Source organism: Dipodomys spectabilis, unplaced genomic scaffold (genome assembly GCF_019054845.1).
Source record: "Dipodomys spectabilis isolate Male_0828 unplaced genomic scaffold, ASM1905484v1 ptg000286l, whole genome shotgun sequence".
NCBI lineage: Eukaryota > Metazoa > Chordata > Mammalia > Rodentia > Heteromyidae > Dipodomys > Dipodomys spectabilis.
Genome location: NW_024870963.1, coordinates 672,810 through 700,254, shown reverse-complemented (window position 1 = coordinate 700,254; position 27,445 = coordinate 672,810). Strand labels below are relative to the sequence as shown.

General features: G+C 42.5%; 1 protein-coding gene and 1 non-coding gene across 7 annotated transcripts; both read right to left on the bottom strand.

Moving 5' to 3' along the window:
• Positions 1 to 26,848, bottom strand: LOC122126599 (ribonuclease 4). 6 transcript variants are annotated; one of them, XM_042701096.1, is made up of 3 exons: positions 25,424 to 25,586; positions 12,329 to 12,433; positions 11,493 to 12,103 (listed from the first exon to the last, which is right to left on the bottom strand). In XM_042701096.1, exon 3 carries the CDS (start codon positions 12,077 to 12,079, stop codon positions 11,645 to 11,647), a length of 435 nt encoding a protein of 144 aa, XP_042557030.1. In that variant the 5' UTR covers positions 12,080 to 12,103; positions 12,329 to 12,433; positions 25,424 to 25,586; the 3' UTR covers positions 11,493 to 11,644. The 6 variants fall into 6 exon arrangements, with proteins under 6 accessions (XP_042557026.1, XP_042557027.1, XP_042557025.1 ...); XM_042701097.1 differs by lacking the exon at positions 25,424 to 25,586 and adding an exon at positions 19,094 to 19,265; XM_042701092.1 differs by lacking the exons at positions 11,493 to 12,103; positions 12,329 to 12,433; positions 25,424 to 25,586 and adding exons at positions 1 to 1,026; positions 26,769 to 26,828.
• On the bottom strand, positions 25,972 to 26,043 carry Trnap-ugg. Its single transcript has one exon. It is a non-coding gene; the product is annotated as a tRNA-Pro (tRNA).
• Positions 26,849 to 27,445: the final 597 nt, after the last annotated feature.

Below are 27,445 nucleotides of genomic sequence, written 5' to 3'. Positions count from 1 at the left end.
TCATCTTATCAGACACAAACATAACAATAATGTTAGAGCTCGAAGTTTGCCATTCTTATTTCCAAATGGTTTCCTTCAGTGGCTGGCATTTTGGCATAACAAAAAACTAGACACTACCAAAGAACTGATGGTGAGTAGAGAAAGCTCTTTAGGGGTAACCAACACAACTGGGTTTTGGCTCAGGTCTGTCACTATGGCCTTCAGCAAATCTCATTTATATATAACAACCTCATCAAAGTGCTGGGGTATTAAAATGAAAAAAACTTGGATAAAGGTACTTGGAAATGGCTCAAATACTATATAAATCCATAGAGTGAGTACATTCCAGAGGACAGGATCTGAGAGTGCTAAGCTGACCAGTATTAGAAGGCAGCTTATTGTAGAAAAACTCAGACTCAATATTGGTTTATGTCTCCATCTATTGGGTGTAATGTATTTAATAGAATGGGTTACATGGAGAAAGATATAAGAAATGAGCAGAGGAGACAAAGCCTGAGACATTTTAGATGCATTACTCATTACTATGTCAGACTTATTCAGAGGCCAACCACTGGCAGTAATCCCTTCAAAATGCCTCTATCGATCAAAGTGCACTGGCACCTGTGGGTTACCCTCACAGGCAATGACAACTCGCCTAGTGCTCGCCATGGCTCGGTATCTGCAGTTGGGTGCCCTGGAACTTCCTGTCTCCCTGCAGTCTGTGACCTTCACTACACCCTCATGACAGTTCATGTTGCCATTCTTGCACTGGATATTGGTGGTGCTGCAGATACTACGAATGTTCCAGATGTCTTCATGGATGAAGGTGTTGAAGCGCTTGCACTGATAGGAGGTCATCTTCCGTCTCTGCATCATCAGGTTGCAGTAGCTATCATTGCCACCTGTCTCCTGAGGGTCCACATGTTGTCGCAGGAATCGCTGGTACATGCGATCCTGGCCATAGGAGGGCTGTACTAGCCCTAGCCCTAGCAGGGTCAGCAGCAAGAGAAGAAACAAAGACTGGGTCTGCTGCAAAGTCATCACTACCTAGAGAAAAAGCAAAGAGAAGAAAAAACTGTAAGAACTAAGAGAGGAGCTGGGAATGATGGGCTGACAGTTCTTCCATTCTGCAGTCATCTTTCCGCTTCCTTATATTTACCATCTACCTAGTCTTCACTGCTCCCAGCTTTTCCCACCATTGTTTCTTCCAACAGTAGCAGTTTGCCAACATGGATTTCTTCTTCTTTTTTTTTTTTGGTCAGTTGTGGATGTTGACCTCAGAACCTGGGTGCTGTCCCTGAGCTTTTTTGCTCAAGACCAGCATTCTACCACTTTGAACCACAGCACCACTTCTGGTTTTCTAGTGGTTAATTGGAGATAAAAGTCTCACAGACTTTCCTGTCTGGGACGGCTTTGAACCATGATCCACAAATCTCAGCCTCCTAAGTAGCTAGGATTACAGGTGTGAGCCAATGGTGCCTGGCCCCAACATGGATTTCTGAAAACATGAATCTTTCTCTTTTCTGAAAAGCAGTTGGTATAGTCAGTTTGCTAAGCTAAGGCAGAACTGAACGAGTGGTTTATTGTCCAGCTTTGTGTACAATTGTCAGTCCCATAAGGTAATTAACTGGTGTAATCTTTAGGGAGTGTTTGATTCCCTGAAAACATTTTATTTTACTTTATTTATATATGTGGGGGGAAGGGGAGTGTGTATGCGCACACACAACATGTATACCAGTACTCGAGCTCAAAACTCATAGCCTTGTGTTATTGCTTAGCTTTTTGCTCAAGGCTGGAGCTCTACTACTTGAACTATACCTGCACTTCTGACTTTTTGCTGGTTAATTGGAGATAAGAGTCTGTAGGGGGCTAGGAAAGTGGCTCAGTGGTAGAGCACTTGCCTTGCATGCCTAAGGCCCTAGGTTTGATTCCTCAGCACCACATAAGCAAAAAGAAAAAAGCCGGAAGTGGCACTGTGGCTCAAGTGGTAGAGCACTAGCCTTGAGCTGAAGAACTGAGGGACAGTGCCCAGGCCCAGAGTTCAGGCCCCACGACTGGACAAAAAAAAAAGAGTCTGTAGGATTTGTCTGCTCAGGGTTAACTTTGAACAGCGATCAACAGACCACAATCTCCTGAGCAGCTAGGTTAACAGGTGTGAGCCACTGATGTTAAGTCTCCTGAAAACTTTAATTCCCAACAGTTTAGATAGACTCAGGACTCAGGTCAAAGAAAGTTTATGCATTGATTTTTTTTTCCTTTTTTTTTCTTTTTTTTTTTGTCAGTGGTGGGGCTTGAACTCTGGGCCTGGGCGCTGTCCCTCAGCTTCTCTACTACTTGAGCCACTGCACCACTTCCGTTCTTCTGAGTGGTTTATTGGAGATGAGAGTCTCACAGACTTTCTTGCCAAGGCTGGCTTTAAACTGCAATCCTCAGATCTCTGCCTGCTGAGTAGCTAGGATTACAGGGCATGAGCCACTGACACCTGGCTATGCACTGATTTTAATACACTTAGAATTAAGGGAAGAGGAGAAAAAAAAAAAAAAGATACACTACCAGGCTAGTATTAGTATATCCTCTCACATGACTATTCTTCTAATGGAGTAAAATAGAAATTTTAGAAATTTTAGTAATCTGATATTTTGACAATAAAAGAAGAAAGACACATAGGATAACAAAGACATGCTCAGAGTTGCTTCTGAAGAACAGCAGAAAGGTGGAGGTGGGATCTTTGCCAACACTGACTAGCCTGATGCTGCCCTCTGGCTGTCAATCCTGGGACTAACATGGATAGTGACTGCTTGTTTTAAGATTGATTCTGTCTAGGACAAGCGGAGTAGGTCAAAGGCTATGTACGTAAGACCACATGAGATAATGTTAAGCAAAATGTACCCAAGACAGGAACACAAGAGGTTTTTTTTCTTTTTCTCTTTCTTGCTAGTGTTTTTCAATGTGCATACAATACACTATGTGATTCTTTTGTTTCTATTGTATATTCTTCCCCCATGTTTTCACTGGATTTGATGCTGGTGCTCTGCACCGTGTATATATATTTTTGTAATTTGGGGAGGGGAAGGGATATTGCAGAACGCTTAAATGAAGATGTAGGCTGACCCATTGTGACAACGAGATGTACAGTACACTATATTGAAAACAAACTTTACAATGTCGGGGTGGGGGAGGGGCAGGAGGAGTTGAGGAGGTGGGAAGGGAAGTGATTGATGGTAGGGGGAAAATAAAGAAGGAGGTAACAATGCTTGCTATGAAATGTACTCATTACCCTACTCATGTAACTGTAACCCCTCTGTACAACATTTTCACAATAAAATTAATAATAATAAAAAAGCTTGACTCACCAGCAAAGAAAAATCATCCCTGATTTTGAAAAAGTGGGAAATCCCAACTAGAAAAGACTATTTTGAGAGATCCAAACAGACCCATCACAATTTGTGCAGTCCAAGGACTGGCCCCAGTTAAACTCCTGACTTAGTACATATTGATATTACTGGCCTTTTTTCTTTCCTTTCTTTTCTTTTCTTCACTTTTTTCTTTTCAGTTGTGGAGTTTGAACTCAAGGCTTGGGTGCTGACCCTGAGTTCTTTTGCCCAAGTCTAGCACTCTACCACTCTGAGGCACAGCACCACTACTTCTGGTTTTCTAGTGGTTAATGGGAGATAAGACTATCAGAGACTGCCTGGGCTGGCTTTGAACTGCTCCTTAGATCTCAGCCTCCTGAGTAGCTAGGATTACAGGTGTGAGCCACCAGTGCCAAGCCTATCAGCCTTTTCTCAAGGCTTCTGTTTCATGATTCTACTGTGTGAGTAACTGACAGGGCTTACAAGGTATCTGTACTTCATTTCACCAAGCCTATCCTTTAATAGTGAGTATTCAAGCAAAACTATTATTCTTTTAAATGGCACTTCCTACATTCACATCTACCTTTTTTCCTATATACAAAAGAAATAAAGATCTATGTTCTATTCCTCAGCCTATAGCTAGAGGCTGCACCAAGTACGGGGGCTCATGCCTATAATTGTAGCTACTCAGAAGGCTGAGATCAGAGGATCACAATTCAAAGCTTTTTCAGGCAGAAAATTACATTGTTTCCATTTAATGAGCAAAAAGCTGAAAGTAGAGGTGTTATTCAAGATAGAGCACCAACCTTGGGTGAAAAAGCCAAGTGAGGACATGAAAGCTTGATTTACTCCTCACTCCAAAAATTAATGGGCACAACCTCTGAAGTTTCACTTAGTACTTGAGTTTTAGTTACAGTTGGAAACAATTTGCCTTGGTTTTGTTTTTCTGGTGCTGCCTCTAATCATCTGTTCATGTCTAAAACACGTGGTTTAGCAAGAAAACTGGCGACAGAGAAGACCTAAATTATTCAGGATTTTCCCAAAGGCTTTATCACTGTTCAACCCTGACTCTTAATAAAACCTTCTTTTGCCAGGTACCTAACTATTCAGGAGGCGAAGATCACAGTTTGAAGCCAGCCTTCACAGGAAAGTCTGTGAGACTCTGATTAACCATCAAAAAGTTGGAAGTGAAGTCATGGCTCAAGTGATAGAGTGCTAGTCTTGAGCAAAAAGCTCAGGGACTATGTCCAGGCCTCGAGTTAAAGCCCCAGAACCTGTACAAAAATAGAGAAACAAACAAACAAATACTCCTTTTGACACACACTGTGATCCCAAAGTACTTGGTCTGGTACACTAGCTGCTACACATTGGATTTTTTTTTTTCCAGAAAGGGCTGTGTGCTGATTGCTTCATCCCCAGGTAGCACTCCTGGGAGGTGACAGAACTTTTAGAAAGCTGAACCTAATAGGAGGAAGTTAGTTACCAAGGATTGAGTCCTTGAAAAGAATGTCAGGACTTCACCCTGTTCTCTTTCCCTTTTTTTGTGCTACCACAAGGGAAACAGCTCTTCTTCATGTTCTGCCACTTTGACATTCTGTTTTACCACTGGCCCCAAACAATAGGACTGAAACATCAGAAATTACAAGCCAAAATAAACCTTTCATCACTTTAAGTTAATTACTTCATATAGTTTGTCACATTAACACACTCATAGTGTGATCTTGGGGAAATGCCTAAATTTCAGCATATTTCCTCAGGGGTTAAATGACTATCTTTCCACCTACTTTTTGGGATGTTGTGAATGAGTTATTAGTATCACAATGCCTAGTCAGAATAAACAATGAATGACAATGAGTTGCCCTAGACATTATTGATCTCTCTTTATATTATAGGTAATTGTACTCCTAAGAAATTTGAGGCCTAGCTGAGCACTGATGGCTTATGTCTATTTTTCTTTTCTTTTTTTTGTTGGTCATGGGACTTGAAGTCTGGGCTGAACACTGTCCCTCAGCTCTTCAGCTCAAGACTTGAGCCACTGCACTACTTCCAGATTTCTGAGTGGTTTATTGGAGATAGTCTCACAGTCTTTCCTGCCTAAGCTGGCTTTGAGCTGCGATCCTCAGATCTCAGCCTCCTGAGTAGCTAGGATTATAGGCGTAAGCCACCGATGTCCAGCTCATGTCTATAATTCTAACTACTCAAGAGGCTGAAATCTGAGGTTCTGGTTTGAAGCCAACCTGGACAGAAGAGCCCATGAGACTCTTCAATTAACCAGAAAAAAAAGCTAGAAGTGGAGGTGTGGCTTAAGTGGGATAACACCAGCCTTAAGCAAAAAAACACTAAGGCACAATACCCAATTCTACTTTCAAGCCCTAGTACTGGTATTTAAAAAACAAAAAGGAATAAAAGGAAAAATTGGAGGTCTGTTGTTGAACAATGAAATGTCTTAGTTACTGAGTTTTGTGTTGTGTTCATAGTTAAAATTTCATCTCCAACTATATGGAATTTTCTTCCTTGTGTGTTACCCGTTTTTCTTCTTTCCTTACATAGCTAACAAACACAGCTGATGGTAGCTTTAATTCTTCAAAGGTTTCACTTGAGATAAAATGATTTGCCTGTAATTTGACATCTTACTCCAAACAGATTTGATTATGAGAGAACAAGAAACTCAAAGCAAAAAGTACTAGGACTGAGCTGAGTGCTAGGGGCTTATGGCTTTAATCCTAGCTACTTAGAAGGCTGACAGCTGATAATAGTTCTAAGCCAGCCTGGGTAGATATATCTGAGAAACTCTTACCACCTATTAACCATCAAAAATCCAGTAGAGCACCAGCCTTGGTTCAATTCAGCAGCTGAGGAGTGCCCCCATCTGAGGCTCTGTCACTTCCCATGAATAAATCATTTCCTCTAACACCAGAGCAGACGTGCAATGAAAGGAAAGAGGTTTTTAGAGCCATCTAATGATGATCATTGTGCTGGTTCATGCCTTTGACTTTCCCCACCAAAGCTTCGAAGGGAGGCAGTGATCTAGGGTGACTGTTCTAGCTGAAAGAGATAATATTGTCTGCAGAAGTTGAGGAAAGGGAACAACACAAGAACTTGCTGAAATCTGAAGATCACGGTTCAAAGCCAGCCTGGGTGGGAAAGTCCATGAGACTCTTATCTCCAATTAACTACCAGAAAACTGGAAGTGGTGCTATGGTTGAAAGTGGTAGAGTGCTAGACTTGAGTGAAAAAGTTCAGGGACAGTGTTCAGGCCCTAAGTTCAAGCCCCATGACTGACAAACAAAACAAAAAACAAAAAATGATCACCTGATCATTGTTATAATGCAGACAGGATCAAACAAAGCTGTAAACAAAGTCCAAATCTGGAAGGAAAATTAGAGAAGTAGGATATTTGCATGATCTGACCATGTTTAGACAAAACTGTTTATTATTTGAAATGGAGAAAATAACAATCAAATCGTGACTCAGTGACCACAGTACCAACAACAGTGGGGGACATACGATGCTGCCTGTCTCCACAGTATGCCGGGAGGGCATTGCACCCCATGCAGCAGACCACACAGATGGCAAGACTTGAATCTAATCACCAGGAAATGCCAAGCTCATATGAAAACATTCCATTTTTAAAGAAGAGGGAAGACGGCTGACATGTAGCTCAATAACAGAGCACTTGCCTGGGTTCAATCCCTAGTACTGAAAAAGAAAAAGAAACATCCTCTCAAGCTGGGTGCCAGTGACTCATGCCTGTAATCCTACCTACTCAGGAGGCTGAGATCTGAGGATCACAATTCAAAGCTAGCCCAGGCAGGAAAGTCCATGAGATTCTTATCTCCAATAAGCAATTCAGAAAAAGCCAGAAGTGATACTGTGGCTCAAGTGGTAACATGCTAGCCTTGAGTACAAAGAGGCTCAGGGACAATGTCCAGGCCCTTTGTTCAAGCCCAGGACTCCAGAGGGGAAAAAAAAGGAGAGGAAAGGCCTGGCAGACAAATTCTCCAGATTATTTTCAAATAACCAGCATAAAACTGGAAGTGGTGATGTGGTTCAAGTGGTAGAGTACCAGCCTTTAATAATACAACTCGAGTTCAAGCCCCAGTATCAGCATAAAATAAGTAAATATAAATAATTAAGATAAATATAAAAACAAAAAATGGATAGCACTTGTTTCCTCTCATATGTAAATCTAAACAATGACATATGTACATGCTAGATGATGATTATTAGAGGCTGGGAAGTAGAGGAGGGGATATAAAAGAGAGTGCACAACAGGTATTCAAGCACAGTCAGACAGAAGGTGTTAAGTGTTGTAAGAGTCAAAAGTTCACAGTAAACTTATGTGTTTGGGGGAGATATAGAGGAGAGGAATTTGAATTTCCAACCACAGGAGAGGCCACTGTAGTAAACAATGCAACCACTACACACAGATATTGACAACACAGAAACTAGTGGTTTGCAGATGCAATTTATTAGCAATTACTTTATAAGCAAAATGTCCAGATGACTATGGATAGAAATTAGGTAACAGAAAATGATCACTGATTAGTGAATATTACAAGAAAGTGTCTATTAAACTATGTTCATTTGTAGTTGAAAATAAATCAAGTTGAAGAATGAAGTCATTTATAAGAGGAAAGGGGAGGAAGAAGGGGAGAGGGAAGGGACATGAGGAAAGGATGGGAAGAGAGAAAGTGACACTTGGTCCTTTTCTCCTCCTCCCCTCCTCCTTCTCCTTCTCCTTCTCCTTCTCCTTCTCCTTCTCCTTCTTCTTCTTTTCACTATGATGATGATGATCATGATCATGATCATGATGATGATCATGATGAGTTGGTATCACTGCTAGGGCTTAAACTCAGGGCCTGGTCCCTTAGCTTCTTCCACTTAAGTCTGGCCTTCTACACTTGAGCCACAGCTCTGCTTCTAGATTTTGCTGGGTAATTGGAAATTAGAGTCTGCACAGGCTGGCTTTGAACTTTGATCTTCAATCAGTCTTTTGAGTAGCTAGGATTTAGGTGTGAACCACCAGCTTACTGGTTTATTATTGATAGACAAAACAATTTGCCTCTCTTGAAAATTCTTCCTAGTGGCTGTAAACTCTGAACTTTTTCCAGTTCTCTTTGTTGAATCTATGTAGGATTCTTATCTCAACTGTTAAAATCTACCCACACTCATTACTTCTTTTGTTGGTACCCAGTCTTGACTCAGAGCCTCACACGCTTGAGTGTCTTTATCTGATCAAGACTAAGTGCCAAAGTAGCAGGTTATAAAATTAACCCTCAAAAATCAATGGCTTTTCTCTATGCCAACAATGAGAAAAGCGTGGCTAAAATCAGGAAAGCAACTCCATTCGTAATAGCCCCACAAAAAATAAAATACCTAGGAATTAATTAACCAAAGAAGTAAAGGACCTCTATGATGAAAACTTTAAAAACCTGAAAAAGGAAATCAAAACAGAACTTAGAAAGTGGCAAAACCTCCTATGCTCCTGGATTGGAAGGATGAACATCGTAAAAATGGCAATACTTCCCAAGGCTATATACAAATTCAATGCGATACCTATCAATATTCCAACCTCATTCTTCAAGGAAATAGAAGAGGCAATCCAAAAATTAATATGGAACAATGGAAGACCCCGAATAGCAAAAATGATCCTTAACAGAAAGAACGGTGCTAGAGGAATATCAATACTAAATTTCAAACTCTACTACAAAGCCATAGTTATCAAAACAGCTTGGTACTGGCATAAGAACAGACGTCAGGACCAATGGAATAGAATTGAAAACCCAGAAATGAACCTACAGACCTATAGCCATCCAATCTTCAATAAGGGAGTTAAAAAAATAGAAAGAAAGAAAAACAGCCTCTTCAGTAAATGGTGCTGGCAAAATTGGTAACTACCTGTAGAAAACTAAAGCTAGATCCTTATATATCACCCTGCACCAGAATCAACTCCAAATGGATCAAAGACCTCGGAATTAAAACACACACTCTGAAAACATTACAGGATGGAATAGGAGAAACCCTAGGTCTTGTTGGCACAGGCCGAAATTTTCTTAATAGAGACCAAGAAACACAACAAATCAAAGAAAGGTTGGACAAATGGGATTGCATGAAATTGCAGAGCTTCTGCATGGCAAAGGACATAGCTAGCACGATCAATAGAAAGCCCACGGACTGGAGAAGATCTTCACTAGCCATACAATGGACAAGGGTCTCATATCTAAAATATACTTGGAACTCAAAAAATTAAATCCCCCAACAACAAATCTTCAAAGAAACAACTGCCTAATAAATGAGCTAAAGACTTAAAGAGAAACTTCTCTGATGAGGAAAGATGGATGGCAATAGACACATGAAGAAATGCTCAACTTCCCTAGCCATAAAAGAAATGAAAATCAAAACAACATTGAGATACCACCTCACCCCAGTTGGAAAGGCTATAATCAAGAACTCTTAATAACAACAGATGCTGAAAGGGATGCGGACAGAAGGGAACCTTACTGCATTTTGGTGGGAGTGTAAACTTGTTCAACTTTGGAAAGCAGTATGGAGGTTCCTCAAAAGACTCCACATAGAGCTCCCCTATGACCTAGCAATCCCACTTTTGGGCATTTCCCCAAATGTTTACAAACAAGACCATACTAAAGCTATCAGCACAATTATGCTTATTCGCAGCATTATTTACCATAGCTAAGATATAGAACCAACCCAGATGCCCCTCAGTAGATGAATGGATCAAGAAAATGTGGTCTATATACACAATGGAATTATATGCCTCTGTCAGAAAGAATGACATTACCCCATTTGTTAGGAAATGGAAAGGCTCGGGAAAAAAATTATACTAAGTGAAGTAAGCCAGGCCCAAAGAACCATAGGTCCCATGGTTTCCCTTATTTGTAATAACTAGTATATGTCTGAGTCAAGCAGAAAATGTCAGATAAGTTGATGTTAGGCGAAATGAACCCTAAGATAAGTATTCAAATGTTTTTTCTTTCATGCGATTGTTTCTAACATATTTATAAGATGGTTTCTTTGTTACTTTTTATGTCCCTCCCCCACGATATAACCCCTGCTTTCACTGTATTTGATGTTGGTATAATTTGTGGAGGGGAAGGGAAAAAACAAATCGCTTAAATAGGGATACAGGTAGACCCATGGCAACAACGAAAAGTACAAGTCATTGAAAAATGAACTTTACAACTTTGGTGGGAGCAGGGGGGGAGGGGGGACGTATGCGGGGGGAGGAATTGGAAAGGGATAGGAAGGGGAAACAAAGGAGGAGGCAACAATCCTTGATAAGAAATGTACTCATTATCTTGCCCATGTTATTGTAACTCCTCTGTACAGTATTTTCACAATTAAAAAAAAAAAAGACTGAGTGCCACCATTTGAGCCACAGTGCCACTTCCAGCTTTTTGGTGGTTAATTGGAAATAAGAATCTTGGACTTTGTCTGAGGCACAGGCTTGCATGACCCCACCTGAAGATTTGTGTAGTGTGTGTGGTTATGTGTGCTGTTGTACCAGTAGAAAACTCCTCCATAGTCCTGGCAACAGTTGGAACACCCAGCTGCAGCCTCGGGGGAAAAGGAGAAAACTCCTTCCAAGTCTGGGCAAAAGTCTAGATGTTCCAGCCACAACCTCTGGGAAGGGCATGCAGAATGTGCTCTTCATGCCCCTCCAAACGGCCCCATAAATAATCCCTCAACACTTCCCATATGTGTAAGCAGTTACACCTTGTTTATCTTGTGTAACCTTTTGGCCTCATAAAACTGTCTCATGTTCACTGACTAAGATTAACTCTCGGTTCATTGACTAAGATTAACTTTGTGTGTATGCTATATATAAGCATGTCATGCTTCCAATAAACTTTGTCTATACCCTCAAGGTGTAGTCCACTCTCTGCCTACCAGACATTGCATTCCCAGGTCTCGCTGTGTGAACAGCAACAGACTTTTCTGAATAGGCTGGCTTTGAACCACAATCTTCAGTTTCAACTTCCTAGGTAGTTAAGATTACAGACATGAACCACTGGTGCCCAGCTGGAAAAAGACATTTATATTCCATCCCATTCTCTCAGGGGCAGCTGAGTAGAGCAAACAGAGAAAGGCCAATGTGCCAAGAATCAGTGAGAAGACTCTGATTATTACTAGTTTCAGTCATTTTTATTTACTGAACATACTTTGTAAAACAGAAAACAAGGGATTCAGGTAACTCATTTTCTAGAGTCCTGACACTGAATGTTACCACCGTGGGTTTGTAGAAGGAAGACAAAGAAAGAATAGTACAGTCAGCTATGGCCAGTAGCCTTCTAGCTACGGATGAAAAAGGACTCATCAAAGTGGACAGGTAAGCCATTTTCACAGGCAATTACAATGTGTCTGAATCCTGCTGTGGCTCGGTATCGGCAGGGAGGCCGGGAGGACCCTCCTCTATGCTTGCAAGTGGTGACTTGGAAAGGAGATGTGCTAATTCGTAAATTTCCTCCATGAGGGTTTCCATTATCTCCACAGATGGCCTTGATGTGGTCTTTGATGCCATGAATGAAAGTGTTGGTGTCTTTGCAGGGAGAGGTGAGGCCTCGTCTCTTCATCATGCGTTCACAGTATCTGTCATTCCTGCCCTTTGGACTGGCATCATGGTGCTTGGTCAGGAAGGCTTTGAACCTGGAGTCATCCTGAGTCAGGGTCAGTGGGGTCACACCCAGACCCAGTAAGAAGAAGAACAACAAGGGGCCCAAGCCCATCACAATTTCTTCCAACAGAGGCTCCTGCCAAAGGCAAAAGGGGGACTGGTAGAGCCAAGGAAACACAATCTAAACCAGGCTATAAAGGTCTAGACCTTGTCTCTCTGACTGGGCATCAAGAATCAAGTCTCCTTAGTTACCTTTGACCTTTCTTATTAGCTTTACACCTTTGCTTATCTAGTCCTTTGGAAAATCTGTTTTTCCAATTTCCAGCTCTTGCCATTCTTTCTTATCCCAGAGGATACTTACAAAATCTATTCACAGAAGTCGAGATATAGCCCAAGTAGCCTTGAATGAGAAAACCAAGTGGTAGTTCAATGTCTTGAGTTTTAGCTCCAGTGTCAGCACTCACACCTAAAAAATTAACCAGCAAAATGCTACACTAGAGGCATGAGTCAAGTGGCAGAGTGCCAGCCATGAGCAAAAGCCAAGTAAAAGCTCAGCATTCATGTGGACACATGCATACACCCACACCCACACCCACACACACACACTCCATTCATACTCTTTGTTTGTTGGTTTGTTTTGGTCGGTCATAGGCTTGAACTCTGGGCTTGGGCGCTGTCTCTGGCTCTTCAGCTCAAGGTGAGCGCTCTACCGCTTGAGCCACAGTGCCACTTCTGGTTTTCTAGTGGTTTATTGGAGATAAGAGTCTCATGGACTTTCCTGCCCAGGCTGGCTTTGGTGTTTTTTTTTTTTTTTTTTTTGCTTATGTGGTGCTGGGGAATCAAACCCAGGGCCTCATGCATGCAAGGCAAGCACTCTACCACTGAGCCACCTTCCCAGCCCCCCAGGCTGGCTTTGAACCGTGATCCTCAGATCTCAGCCTCCTGAGTAGCTAGGATTACCGGTGCCCAGCTTCCGTTCATACTCTTTAAATCATCTATTCATTAGCTTATTTAAAAATATTACAAGCCTGAGCTGGTAGCTCACTTCTGTAATCCTAGCTACTCAAAAAGAAGAGATCTGAGGATTGAAGTTCAAAGCCAGTCTAGGCAGGAAAGTCTGTGAGAGATTCTTATCTCCAATTAATCAGAGAAAAAGCTGGAAGTAGCACTGTGGCTCAAATGGTAAGGTGCTAGCCTTGAGCAAAAGTTGCTCAGAGACAGCACCCAGGCCTACAGTTCAAGCCCCAGAACAAACATAAATGAATGAATGAATGAATAAACAAACAAACAAATAAATAAATATTACAACTAAGCACTGACGACTCACACTGGTTATTCTAGCTAGTTAGGAGGCTGAGCTCCGAGGATCATGGTTTGAAACCAGCCCTAACAGGAAAGTCTGTGAGAGCCTTATAGCCACTAAACTACAAGAAAAGCTGGAAGTGAAACTGTGTCATGAATGGCAGAGTGATAGCTTTGAGCACAAAAGCTCAAGGAAAGCACCCAGGCCCAGAGTTCAAGACAAGGCCAGACCAAACAAACAAATAAAAAATTATATTAGTCCCTTTTAGGCCCTAGGACTGTTCTATAAACTAGGACACCAAGACCAGTAAGATGTATCAAGGCCATACGCGGTGGTGTGTGCATATAAGCCCTATTACTCAGGATGCTAAGGCAGGAGGTGGCTTGGGCCTAAAGTTCCAGGCCACCCTGGTCAACATACAAGACCATCAACTGCTTCCTTAAATGGGAATGTGATATCTGTAGAGAAAGAATGGGATCTCCAGCTACAAGAGGAGATGGTATCTAGAAAGTGAGAATGGTGAAGAATGACTTTTCAGGCACTCGGAGCTCAGGGTCAATTAAAGGATTGCTTTAGATGGGATTCCACGCATCCACTTGTGAGCACAGAGTCACCCTGAGGTGGAGAGGGAGGCCAACTTTCCCAAGATGTAAGTTGGTTCCTGGTCAAAAGCAGAATTATTATGTAGAATTATTATGTGGAATGTAGAATGTACAGGGAGGAGCAGTAAGAAGGCAGATAATGTTTGGAAGTGGGTCTGGGGTCAACAGCAGAAAAAAGAATTCAAATTTATTCTTTGAAGTGTCTCATATTGGATCAATTTGGATTATTCTAGAGAATATTTCCTAGTTTCTCCGGTGTATGTATATAAACATTACATGAAAGACAAATTATATTATGGGTTAAAAAGGCAAAACTCCTAAGACTTTTTCTTCAAGTCAAAGGGCTTAAAATTTCTGTCATGTTTTCCCAATATCTCTCTGAAAAGAAGGAAGATCCCTGACACCATCTCTCTGGAGCTGTCAGCTTGAAACCTCAGAACACACATTACCAAGCAAGGTGCCTGATCATACCTACAGGGTGAACATGGAGTTACTTCTTGAACTGAATGTTAGAGCATAGAAAACAGAATCAAAGAAGAACTGTGGCAAAACATAGCACAATAAATTTCTTAACAACTTTTGGGATTGAATTTCTTACAAATTTTGAAAATCTGAGAATTTAATGAAGATATTTGGTTTACAGCAGGCCATTTCTAACATTTCTTTGGAGGAACTTTTAAAGCTCATTAAGAGCATCTAAAATTTACCATAGAGACAGGACATAAGGTAAAAATAGCAGATTAAAAAGATGGAGGTTTGAGGACAGTGGGCCCACACACACATACAAAAAAAAAGGTTATCAAGCCTCTGTCTCAATAGGCTGGGTGTGATGATAAAAGCATTTCATTCCAGCTATGCAAGTGGCTAGAGTGGAAGGAAAATCCACCCCACCCCCAGGATTCTACTTGAAAAATAACTATAAGAAAAAGGTGCTAGGGGTGTAATTCAAGTGGTAGATAGAGTACTCAAGTACCAAAATAATCTACCATAGTAAATCAAATGTCTAAGAGTATCCCCACATCCAACAATACCATTGACTTTTCACTACAAAAATTTAATTAAGGGGCTGGGAAGGTGGCCAGAGGCCCTGGGTTCGATTCCTCAGCACCACATAAGCAAAAAAGAAAAAAGCTGGAAGTGGCGTTGTGGCTCAAGTGGTAGAGCGCTAGCCTTGAGCTGAAGAGCTGAGGGACAGCGCCCAGGCCCAGAGTTCAGGCCCAACAACCGGACCCAAAAAAAAAAAAAAATTAAGTAAGTAAGTAATGTGTAGATAGAGGATTAAACTCAGGGCCTCGGTGCTATCCCATAGCTTTTTCACTCAAGGCTGGCACTCTACACTTGAACAATACCTCTACTTCCAGCTTTTGGTAGAGAGTTGGAGATAAGGGTTTCATAATTGTTCCTGCCTGGGCTGGCTTCAAACCACAATCCTCAGATCTTAGCCTCCTGAGTAGCTAGGATTACAGATGTGAGCCACTGGGGCCAAGCAGAATTTCTATTTTTAAGTTGCCTATAACTCATTTAACTAATGGTTGACTATGGTTAATTTCCTTTTAATTGCTTTCTTGATAGTCATTATCAAAACTAAGAAGTTCTTACAATGGGAGAAGAATCTGACCTTCAAATTATTCTTTTTATGTTGTTGTTGGTCGTGGGGCTTGAACTCTGAGCCTGGGCACTGTCCCTCAGCTCTTCAGCTCAAAGCTATCACCTTACCACTTGATCCACAGTGCCACTTCCAGTTTTCTGGTGGTTAATTGGAGATAAGAGTCTCATGGACTTTCCTACCCGGGCTGGCTTTGAACCACAATCCTGAGTAGCTAGGATTACAGGCGTGAGCCACCAGTGCCTGGCTTCAAATTATTCTTAAAAGTAATACCATTTATTTTAAAATTCATAGACATTAAAATTAATTGCTTCTTGATTTTTATTTGACATGCCTCCTATATAAATCAATGAATACTTTCATCTAAAACTTTGTGGTCCTCAAGAAGATCCCAGCACTAGGTCTGTGATATGTCTAACCAGTCCAGGAACTGTGGCCATGAATCTAGAAGGCCAAGGGAATCCAGAGTGTAGACTAGGACAGCATGTGGCTGAGTGGGAAAAATAAGCTCTCTTTCTAATCAGCATACCTAATGCTGATTAGACCAACCCCTATTTGTCTACCTTGTCTGCTTCATGATAATCATCAATAAATTTGGTACAATGCTGAAGAATACCAAGTTATATGCTAAGGAAATTTAGTTGTCATTTCACAATGCTGAAATAAATGGCAAGTGAAAAAGTTTCTATTAAGCATATAGATTATAATCTGTAATAAACTCTAATGCAAGTGTGCTTTTGGGAGTTTATGGAGGAAGTAGTGCATGATTCCAAGAGAGACATCTACCCCTAAAAGAACAACAAATGTTCATACCTTGCCAGTGCTCCAACAGAGCTGCTGGTCTGCCATCTACCAACTTGTCAAATTTCACATTTGTCTTGTGCTTTTTAATCTTGTGGGTACTTCTCTGCCTAGTTTTTTTTTTCTTATAGAAGTTTAATTGCCAGGTGCCAGCAGTAATCCTAGCTACTTAGGAGGCTGAGATTTGAGAAACACAGTTCAAACCAGTCCAGGCAAGAGTGAGACTCTTATCTCCAATAAACCACTAAAAAAACAGAAGTGGCACTATGGCTCAAGTGGTAGAGTTCTATCCTTGAGTTGAAAAGCTAAGGGACAGTGCCCAGCCCCAGAGTTCAAGCCCCATGACTGACAAAGAAAAAAGTTTAATTGACAGATATACACTACCACACCAAGCTTTTGTGTTGAAATGGGGTCATGCTAGCTTTTTGTTCAGCTAACCTTGAACTATGATCCTCCCATTCCTACCTCCTGAGTAGCTGACCTTATTGGTGGGAACCACTAGGATTTTCATGTCCTCATGCTTATTAGGCAGGTGCTCCACCATTAAACCCTACATCCAGCTTTTTTTCTTTTTCTTTTTGTCAGTTATGGGACTTGAACTGGGCCTGGGCACTGTCTGTGAGCTCTTCAGCTCAAAACTAGTGCTCTACCACTTGATCCACAGCGCTAGGTGTCACTAGGTGGCAGTGGTGGATAGGAATGTTGGCAGTGTCTTCCATCTACTCAAAGATAGTTGAGCCTTTTAAGAGACTGTGAGGTCTATGGCTAACAAGAAGGGCATCCTAGCTGGCAGGCCTGGTTAGTCTCTATCTGTACTTGCTATGCTTCAGATATTAAGACCAAAGTTGCTCACTAGATGCAAATATCATAACAAAAGCCACAAAGTTTAGTGCCTGAACATAAGGATATCACAAAAATTTGCCTGTTATCAGGCTCAGTGGGTGTTCTTTGCATGCTTGCAATTAATCATGGGATCTTAGACAAATAACGAATGATGGTCCTGTCAGTGTTTCCTACTGATGTGTGAGCTACAGGAGGGCAGAGCCCATATTATGCATCTAGACCCTCCATCTTGTTTTGATAATTGGCTTCATTTTCCTCTCCTTCCCACAAAAATAACTTTTGTGGGAACAGTGGGGAAAGCTGGGAGAGAGCAAGGGAAGGGGTGACACTGTCTAAAAAGAAATGTACTCGGGGCTGGGAAGGTGGCTCAGTGGTAGAGTGCTTGCCTTGCATGCATGAGGCCCTGGGTTTGATTCCTCAGTACCACATAAGCAAAAAGAAAAAAGCTGGAAGTGGCGCTGTGGCTCAAGTGGTAGAGTGCTAGCCTTGAGCTGAAGAGCTGAGGGACAGCGCCCAGACCCAGAGTCAGGCCCCACGACCGGACCCAAAAAAAAAAAAAAAGAATAAAAAAGAAATGTACTCATTACCTGACTTATGTAACTGTAACCTCTCTATACATCAACCTTATATAATAACAATTTTTTTAAAAAGTATGCAAAAATGGTTAATTAAAATGTAAAAAATGAGTTTCTGATTTTCTTCTTCATTTTTTTTTTTTTTTGTTGGTCATGGGGCTTGAACTCTGGCCTGAGCGCTCTTCAGCTCAAGGCTAGTGCTCTACCACTTGAGCTACAATGCCACTTCCAGTTTTCTGGTGGTTTATTGGAGATAAGAGTTTCACGGACTTTCCTGCCCTGGCTGGCTTTGAGTCTTGATCCTCAGATTTCAGCCTCCTGAGTAGCTAGGATTACAGGCGTGAGCCACCGGCACCCAGCCGAATTTCTGATTTTCAAAGACTAAACATAGCAGAGTCTTTCCGTTTTCACTATCAAAAACCCAATGATAGCAGTTATAGAGACAAATCTATATAAGCTTAATTATTGACACAAGATATCATCTGGGCTAGACACCAGTGGCTCAAACCTATAATCCTAACAATGTAGGACGCTAAGATCTGAGGATTCTAGTTAGAAGCCAGTCTGCACAGACAAATCTTAGAGACTTATTTCCAATTAACCAGCAAAGAATCAGAAGTAGAGGTGTGGCTCAATTTCTAACAAAAGAAATAAGTACTGAAGATTAGGAAGTACCAGTGCTAAACATACTTCTGTTTCTTCCCAGGTTAAACTACATTATAATGCTTATAAAAGAGACAAGAACAAAGTTACTTCCATTCCTCTTTAACATTTTTTTTTTTTTTTTGTCAGTCGTGGGACTTGAACTGGGCCTGGGTGCTGTCCCTCAGCTCTTCAGCTCAAGGGTAGTGCTCTACCACTTGAGCCACAGCACCAATTCCGGCTTTTTCTGCTTATGTGGTGCTGAGGAATCAAACCCAGGGCCTCATGCATGCAAGGGAAGCACTCTACCACTGAGCCACCTTCCCAGCTACCTTTGGGGATTTTATCACCATTTGGAAATCTTTCCAAAAGCTCCTCTTGCTCTTACTCGTGTTAATTTTCCTTTATCCACACACAGGCTGTCCCTAACTAAACCTATATTCATTTTTAAATTTAGAATCTTATTTATTTTCTTCTTCTTTTGTCTTTTTTCTTTTTTTTTCCAGTTGTGGAGCTTGAACTCTGGGCCTGGGTGCTGTCCCTCAGCTCTTCAGCTCAAGGCTAGAGCTCTACCACTTGAGCCACAGCACAGGGCCTCATGCGTGCGAGGAAAGCATTCTACCTGAGCCACCTACCCAGCCCTTCAGTTTCTTCTTAATTCATAAGCTTGGGTGAAGAGGCCTTGCATGATTTCCTGAAAGTAGATAAGTGGCTAGGAATAGTACAGATACAAACAAGCAGAGAAGTAGATTACCCAGGAAGAAGAATCTTGCACAAGTCTGGCAACTTCCCTCCAATTGAAGATGGGTGCGGCTGTTTGCTCCCAGATAAAGAGTTCCAGCTGTGTGAACTTGAAGGTCTCTCTGGTTCTGATTATATAGTTATCATATGGAAGGGTGGGGACAACAGATCTAAGGATCCCTAGAATTGGCAGAGACATGCAAATAAGCGACACTGTGCTTGGATAAACAAGGAGAGTCATTTGCCTTTTTCCTGGGTGTGTCTAGGTCAAATATTAACCCATTGGGGTGGATTAGAAATTTGCTTTTGGGAGTGGGTAAACTTTGATAAACATGACCTTTTGTCCTGAATCTTTCTGATATTTGTGTGTCTTACCCTTGCTCATGACATGCAATAGTGTGGATCCATGAAATATCATCTCTGATCTAAAGGCCAGAACTTTTTCTAATCACTCCCTTGGAAAAAGTATAGAGTAGACACAATCTTCCAGAAGGATGATATATATGCATATATACATGTATGTATAAATACATGTATGTGTATATATACAAAAGTGGAGGAATATAGGTTTCTTTGGAGATAGCCTGTGTGTGGATTAGGAGCAAGGGGATGTTTAGGAAAGATGATCATACCGTATTCCCAAAAGTCTTGGAAGCCAGTTGCTGAAGGGTATTGGAAGTAGCTTTGCTTTTCTCTCTCTCTCTCTCTCTCTCTCTCTCTCTCTCTCTCTTACACACACACACACACACACACACACACACACACACACACACACCAGTACTGGGGCTTAAACAGTGCATGAGCACTGTTTTTCTTGCATTTTTGCTCAAGGCTAGCACTCTACCACTTGAGCATAGCTCCTCTTCCAGATTTCTGGTGGTTAATTGGAGAGCAGAGTCTTACAGACTTTCCTGCCTGGGCTAGCTTCAAATCACAATCCTCAACTCTTAGCTCTTGAGTAGTTAGGATTACTGGCATGAGTCACTAGTGCCCATCTTATACTTTCTATTTACCCACAGTCGTTGGTTTCAAACATAAGGCAAAACAGGAATCCAAGTGTGTCTATGCTTACCTGGGTACTGGATCTAGAATAGTGTTAGTTGTGTGTGTGTGTGTGTGTGTGTGTGTGTGTGTGTGCTTGCATGCTCATGCACGTGTGTGTGTGTGTGTGTGTGTGTGTGTGTGTGTGTGTGTGTGTGTGCGTGTGTGTGTACTGGTCCTGGGGCTTGAATTCAGGCCTAAACACTGACCCTAAGCTTTTTTGCTCAAAGCTAGCACTCTACCACTTGAGCTCTACTTCCTGCTCTGTGTGTGTGTGTGTGTGTGTGTGTGTGTTGCACAGACTTTTCTGCCCAGGGTTGGCGTCCATCTCCTCCTCAGATCATTGCCTCATGAGTAGGTAGGATTATAGATATGAGCCACTAACAATCTACTGATTTTTATTTCTTTATTTTCTTGTATAAGCCACCTCACCTGGCTAATGTTCAACTTTTAAAAATTCTTAGTCCTCTGTTGTCATCCACTGACTTCTAAGTATTTAATCTGCCCACATTTGAGAAGGTGACCACTAAGGACAGGATGTATCCCAAAAAACAATGGCACTTAAAAAATCTATAATTATAATAATTAATGTTATCTTTCCTTTTATGAAGCTCTTGTGTACATTATTACATTTGACCATCACCGGGACTTGTGTAAGATAGGTATTAAGCCTCTTTTGCTGGTGCAGAAGCTTCATGATGAAAGATTAGATGAAGCCAGGTGCCAGTAGTTCACAACAGCATTTGTAGCTACTCAAGAGCCTGAGATCTGAGGATCATAGTTTGAAGCCAACCTGGTTAGGAAAGTCTCTAAGGTTATTATCTCCAATTAATCAGCAAAAAGCCAAAATAAAAATAGTAGATTTATGGCTCAAGTAGTAGAGTGTGGACAGTGCCCAGGCCCTGAGTTCAAGCCCCATTAAAAGAATATTTTTTTTAAAAAAGGAGTAGATGAATAATAGAATCAGACTTCAAGCCCTTCAATGACAGAAGAAATATGCTTGTTTTCCAGACTCCAGAATCTCCAGACACCTCCAGAATCCAGACTCAGCCTCCTCTGGCCCATCCAATCTCCAGAAGAGATGTCCACTTCTTGATTTGTGGAATCATTATACCCAGTTGTGCCCCCAAGGAAGCAGGCATGAAGTGGGAACCCACATAGGTGGGTCTTAGTTCCACTGACTTCGTTTGAGATATGCGCAGGTGCCTGGGGACTCTACTTTTGAAAGAGCTGCAAGGCCCCTAGAGAAAGAGGCCCTACTAGAAGGACATAATGAGAGGAAGAAAAAGATATATGTGACAAGTCTGGAAGGAGGTGAGTGCCATTTATATCTTCTCCCATCTCCGATAGTTTTTTGAGACAGTCTGACCATGTAGCCTAGTTTGGCCTAGAACTTAAAATTCTTCCCACCTCTGCATCTGAGTGCTGAGATTGCAAGTATGCACTATAATGCCCAGCTTCACATCACCTTCTGATCCAGCCTCCTGGGCCCTAGAGAGAGGAAACTGTAATAAAAAATTGAATAAAAATGTCATGCACTGATGGTTCACAGTGTTTTTCTAGCTACTCAGGAGGCTGAGATCTGAAGACTGAGGTTTGAAGCCAGTCTGGGAAGAAAATCTGTAAGATTCTTATCTCCAATTAAGCACTGAAATGCTGTAAGTGGAGCCATGGCTCAAGTAGTTGAGTCCTAGCCTTGAGCAAAAAAAAGCTAAAGGACAGTGCCCAGATCCTGAGTTTAAGGCCCAATACAAGCACCAAAATAAAAAAAAAATTTTTTTTAAAAAAAGGAAGAATGAAAGAAAAAAAGTCTGGGGCTAGAGAGGAAAGGACTAAGCATACTGCTATCAACTGCTTTCCTTCAGCACCTGGGCCCTCAGGAATACTAAGGTTTCTAGAAAGGAAATGGCAGGCACGCCACCAGCACCTATCACCAATAAAATGCCAGTTTGCTTCGGTAAATGTCATGGGTCAAGGCATTTCTGGAGCAAATATTAGTCTTGAGACATGGGCCCACAAAATGGAGCCCTGGTAGGCATCCAACAGAGTGCCCATTTGCAGTTTCCTTTTGTGAACAAACATACCATTTGCAAGTACCTATTTTTTTAAAAAGTAATCTCACAGCACTTTTAAAAACTGTGTTCTAAACACTCATCAAGCACTCGTTTGTTAGGGAGGAAAGCTGCCAGGCTTGTTGCAACACACGATTGCCTCAACAGTCCTCAGGAGAAGCAGCAACCAACCCTCATGGCCCGAGATGACCCATCAACGTGGCCCTCTTCTAATCAACAGCCCTAACACAGTAGAAACTCCTTCCTACCCCATAGCATACATGCACAGACATGCACACATGCACCTCTGGGTGCCCAGAGAAGGCAGCTTCTGCTGTCTCACCATTAGGAAGTCATTTTGTCAGGCCCTTAAATGTGGATGATTGGAAACCTGCTCACATAGTTGACAACACAAAAGCCAGTTGTTTGGTGTTTTGTTGTCTCCTCCCCCCCCCCAAACTTGGCACAAAGATGTTATTTATGCTTAAACAAGAATTGCTTTTTAATAGTTTTATTGTTTCATTAAAATGAATCTAAATACCCATTTGTGTTTTAGAATAAAAGTAAAAAATTAATCTTTGATCAACACATATCTTGCCATTAATTTTAATACACGTGAAGCTATTATCAAATCATAAAAATAAATAAATTCTGTCCAGGCATTGGTGGCTCACACCTATAGTCATAGCTACTCAGAAGGCTGAGATACGAGGATCAAGATTCAAAGCTAGTTCAGGAAAGAAAAGTCCATGAGTTAACCAGCAAAAAGCCAGAAATGGAAGTGTGGCTCAAGTAGTAGAGTGTCAGCCTTGAGAACAAGCTCCATTAATGTTAAAAATAATTACTTAAAAAAATTCTGACATGTTGGAAGTCATTCCTCTTTTCTGGAGTTTTGTCTATGTCTCCTCAAAGCTAGACATGTCCACAGACACCAGAAGCACAGAGGCCTTCTAAGAACTTGAGAGCTGGTATACCTCCTCTTTATACAGATATATGTGTTTGCTTCTGTCCTTGGAATTCAGGATAACGTTAGGTGGTGCAAGGAACTGGCACACTCTCTGAATTCCTTTATAACCATAATATTTTGGGTCTTTAAACATGACACTTACTCAGTAGCCAAAGTAATGGCTGAGGAAGAAAGGCCCACAGGAGAAAGATCACAAGTCCAAGACATGGAGACACTACTGACTGAGGGAAGAATGACAAAGTTCTGCTGATGTAACTTTATCTCCAAACAAAGACAAAAATTAAACATTTACTTTTCAGGAACTCTGGGCTTTGTGTCCATCCCCCTCTCTGGTTTTCCCAGGCATTCTCAGAGAACAGCTGCTTTCAGAGGTGACTCTTTGCTCAAATACAGATGAAATGAAATCAGAGAGATTTCTCCAGTCTTCATTGGCCCATTCTACTTAAGTTTGAGTCACACTAGCAAGATTCCAACAAAAGCTTGACAAACATTTTACCCTTGCTGGCTTATAAACTGACACCTGTGCTCTGACTGTAGCCAAAGCCATTGCTCTTTTCCTGGAGTGGTTTCCTTTCCCTTCCCCGAGAAACTACAGCTCACTTCCACATTCTGGAGTACCTTCTTTTATGTAAGAGTTATGTGACTGGCACCCCACTCTTCCTTTCCTTATATAGTCAGAATGAGAGGAGAGTGCCTCTGAGACTGTCAGTCCTCATTTTACACATGAAGGAAACTGAAGAACAGAGACAGAGATATGAAATGCCCAAAGAATATACTTTGTTCCTGGGAGTAGAACTTTGCCAACTCACCATACAACTTCTAAATTTCGTTAGGAGTAATTTCTAGAAATAAAGGCTAATTTTAAAGGTACTAGTGAAAAATAGTTGCTTAAAGGAAACCTACATCAATTATATCCAAAGGAAACCTACATCAATTATGTCCAAATTTCCAAAAATATTTTACTGTTTTTTTATTTCTGTGGCACTGGAATTTTTGTTTTTGTGACACTGGTGGGACTTGAACTCAGAGCCTGGGTGGTGTCCCTTTTCTACTCACGGCTGTCACATGAGTCATATCTCTACTTCTTGCTTTTTTTTTTTTTTTTTGAGGGAGGGGTTTAATTGCAGTTACAAATCTCACAGATTTTTTTCTGCCTGACCTGAGTTCAAACCACAAGTTTCAGGTCTCAGTCTCCTAAATCACCAGGATTACAGGTGGAGCCAGCAGAGTCTGGCCAAGGTGCTGAGATTTTAATTCAAGCTTCCTGCACTTACTAGGCAAGCACTCTACCATTTGAACTATGCACCCAAGCCTTTCTGTTTCTGTTATTTTTCAGGTAGAGTCTGAGTTTTTCTTAGGGCAGGCTAGCATAGGTGGTATAACAGTCACCTGCCACACCAGGTCTTTACTCCCCTGTTTATCTGGAAAAAAAAAAAAGGGTGCTTGAATTCAAGTGTTTGTAACAAAATTACCATTCTGCACTAACAAGTTAGTGACTGCATGGTTAGACAGCTTTGCTTCTGGGCGTTAATAATGTACTGTCCAGATGAACATGCCCTTTGGGTTTCTAGGGATTCCATTTATGGCTTGACTGTAAGATTGTTACTGTCACAGAGGACAGATCTTAGCTCAAGATTTCAGAGCTCCAGAAGGAAGATGTTTTGTTTCACCCATATGCTGGCACCATCTGGTGTGCTGTTTCAGAGCAAAGAAAGAATTTCAAAGTTCCAGGAAGAAAGCTTAGAGAAGAGGCTTTTGGCCATGTCCACAAGAGTTTCACAACAGGCTAAGGCTGGGTTAAGGATGTGGAGGCAGAGGAAAGCAGACAAAAACCCCAGTTCCCAAATACCAGTTATGAGAGTAAACAGTGGACAAGTCCCGCTGCACAAATCTGATCAGACTCTGTGCCCAGCAGTTTCCTTAGTTTGGGCAAACTCGCTCCCTTTTGCCGATTCTGCAGTCACTCTGAGGATGAGTTCTAGACAGCCGGGCTGGTATCTTGGCCTGGCTTTGGAAAGTACAAGTCTTGGTGGGAACATAGTACCATTACCTCCAGCAAGAACTGGTCTTCTCCTTGCTCCCCATATTTGTTTGTTGCAAGGGGTGGGGCGGGGGGCTTTATTTGTCCCTGTCTGTGCGCATACAAGAATCAGTCTCACCCCCTCCATCACTTTCCATCAGCTGACCAACACCTTCCCCACTCTTCAGCTCACCAGTCCTGGGAGCTCCCCACTTCCCCCATCCTTTCACCGCTCCTTACCCAGAACCCAGACTGTGAACCTACCTTGGCTTGTAAACTTAGAGTAGCTGAAAAGAGATTTGTTTCTCACTACTCGCTTCTTCCTAGTAGGAGACCGAGAGCTGTGGAAACGCAAAGCTGTTTTTTGCTGTCTTGCTGGATCTGGGTGGGGTCTGCGTGGCGCGCGCCTGGGTGTGCGCACGGACCAGGGTTGGGAGCAGAAGGGGGAGGAGGCCCGCGATCCAGCCCCTGGGTGGGTGGACCGCACCCCACTTCTCGGAAGAGGTCCCTCTGCCTGCCCCACCCCTTTTCCTGCCCCCCCCCCCCATCGGCTCAGCGCCAGGGTAGCGGGCCCATGCCCTCTGGGTCGTTCGCGATGGAACTGGAGTGGCGGCGGTCGAGTGTACTTCACCGCCTCGGAGACCAGCGGCAACTCCGCGAGTTTCCAAAGACCAGGAGAGTTCCGGAGATGCCCAGCACTGGTCGTCCCTCACAGTCAATCCGTGCTAACCTCTTGTGGGACAGAATTTGGAAGCGTCTGTACTTGATAGCAAGTTGTCAAAGGGGAAGGGAAAAAAAAAAGGCCACGCAAAGGGCTCGTCCGGGATTTGAACCCGGGACCTCTCGCACCCAAAGCGAGAATCATACCCCTAGACCAACGAGCCACGGCAGAAATAGGGTGCTCAAGTTTCCTCTGAACTACACTTTGCTGCCACCTGTTGGCTGCCAGGCCACGCGGAGGGTCGTTTGCTGTTTTCTGCTCCATCCCATTCCTCCTTCCTGTCCTGCCAAACCTCAACATCTTTTTTTCTCCTTCCTCCCTCCCTCCCTCCCTCCCTCTCTCTTTCTGTCTCTCTCTGTCTCTATCTTTCTGTCTCTCTCTGTCTGTCTGTCTCTGATGTCTGTCTCTGTCTGTCTCTGTCTCTGTCTGTCTTTCTGTCTTTCTGTCTGTCTGTCTGTCTGTCTGTCTGTCTGTCTGTCTCTCTCTCTCTCTCTCTCTCTCTCTCTCTCTCTCTCTCTCTCTCTCTCTCTCTCTCTCTCTCTCTCTCTTCTTTCTTGTAGCACTTGTACCCCGCAATATCCGGTACGGTCCAGGGGATTCTGACCTCGGCGTTTGGACTTTAGGTAAACACCCTAGGATTAACTAGAAGCCAAAAGAAAGCACATCCTGGGAAAGTGGCTCAGGATTTCCAATCTGCCGCAAAATCCCTGAAGAGGTGTCCAAACGACTGTTTAAGAAAACACTGTTCTTATAAAGGTCATGTACAGAGAGGTTGCAGTTACACAAGTCAGGCAATGCGTACGTACTTTTCCTTTTGGACAATGGCACCCCTTCCCCGACTCTCTCCCAGTTTACCCTCTCATCCTATCCACAAGACGTGTACTTTACCTTCAACACGGTGTCTAGGGAGTCTTGCCGCTGCATTTGTTCACTCTGTCCTCCATTTCTGTGCCCCCCTTAGCCTCCCAAAGACGTAAAGGAACTAACGGAAAGGGAAACAGAAAACGGCAACCAAGAAAAAAACACTTCATTTCGATAAATACTCTTCTGGATGGGATGCACATAGGCATTTCGTGGTGCCTTTTGTTCATGTTTTAAGTTGTGATGTACTTCGAAAAGTGTTTACAAAGAACTCCAGAATAAACTGCAAACCCAAAGCAATACCTCTCCTTCAAACTGGAATCGAACCGGAAACCTGGAGGTAACAGTCCTCCAGGTCTACCAGCTGAGCTACAGAGGGGAACGTACCGAGGCTTCTGGAATTCTTTATTCGAGATGTTGATGAGCACAGGCAGCGAGGGAAGGCGAGAATTTGGGGGCCTGGGATACAGCGAACGCACAGGCAAGTCTGTGGGAAAGCCCTGCGTTAGCAAGTGCGGGGACGATCCTTCGAGCCTGCCTCTCTGAGGGGCGTCTTAGCGTAGACACACGGGAGTCGACTCCAGACCCTGAGCGCCTGCAGAGCCGGGGACTGCTGGCCCACGAGTGCGTGCAGGTGCATGCAGCAAGTGCGCGCGCGCACTTCCTCCCCTCACCTCTCTGACCAGGCGCGTCTGCACCCACGG

What these genes read in the sequence shown, in the direction of transcription:
- LOC122126599 (XM_042701091.1), bottom strand. Translation starts at nt 26,804, where the DNA reads ATGCAGCGGCAAGACTCCCTAGACACCGTGTTGAAG. An exon ending in CCCTAGACACCGTGTTGAAG is followed by an intron (nt 12,104 to 26,768) that starts GTAAAGTACACG and finishes TGCCTTTGGCAG; the next exon opens with GAGCCTCTGTTGGAAGAAAT.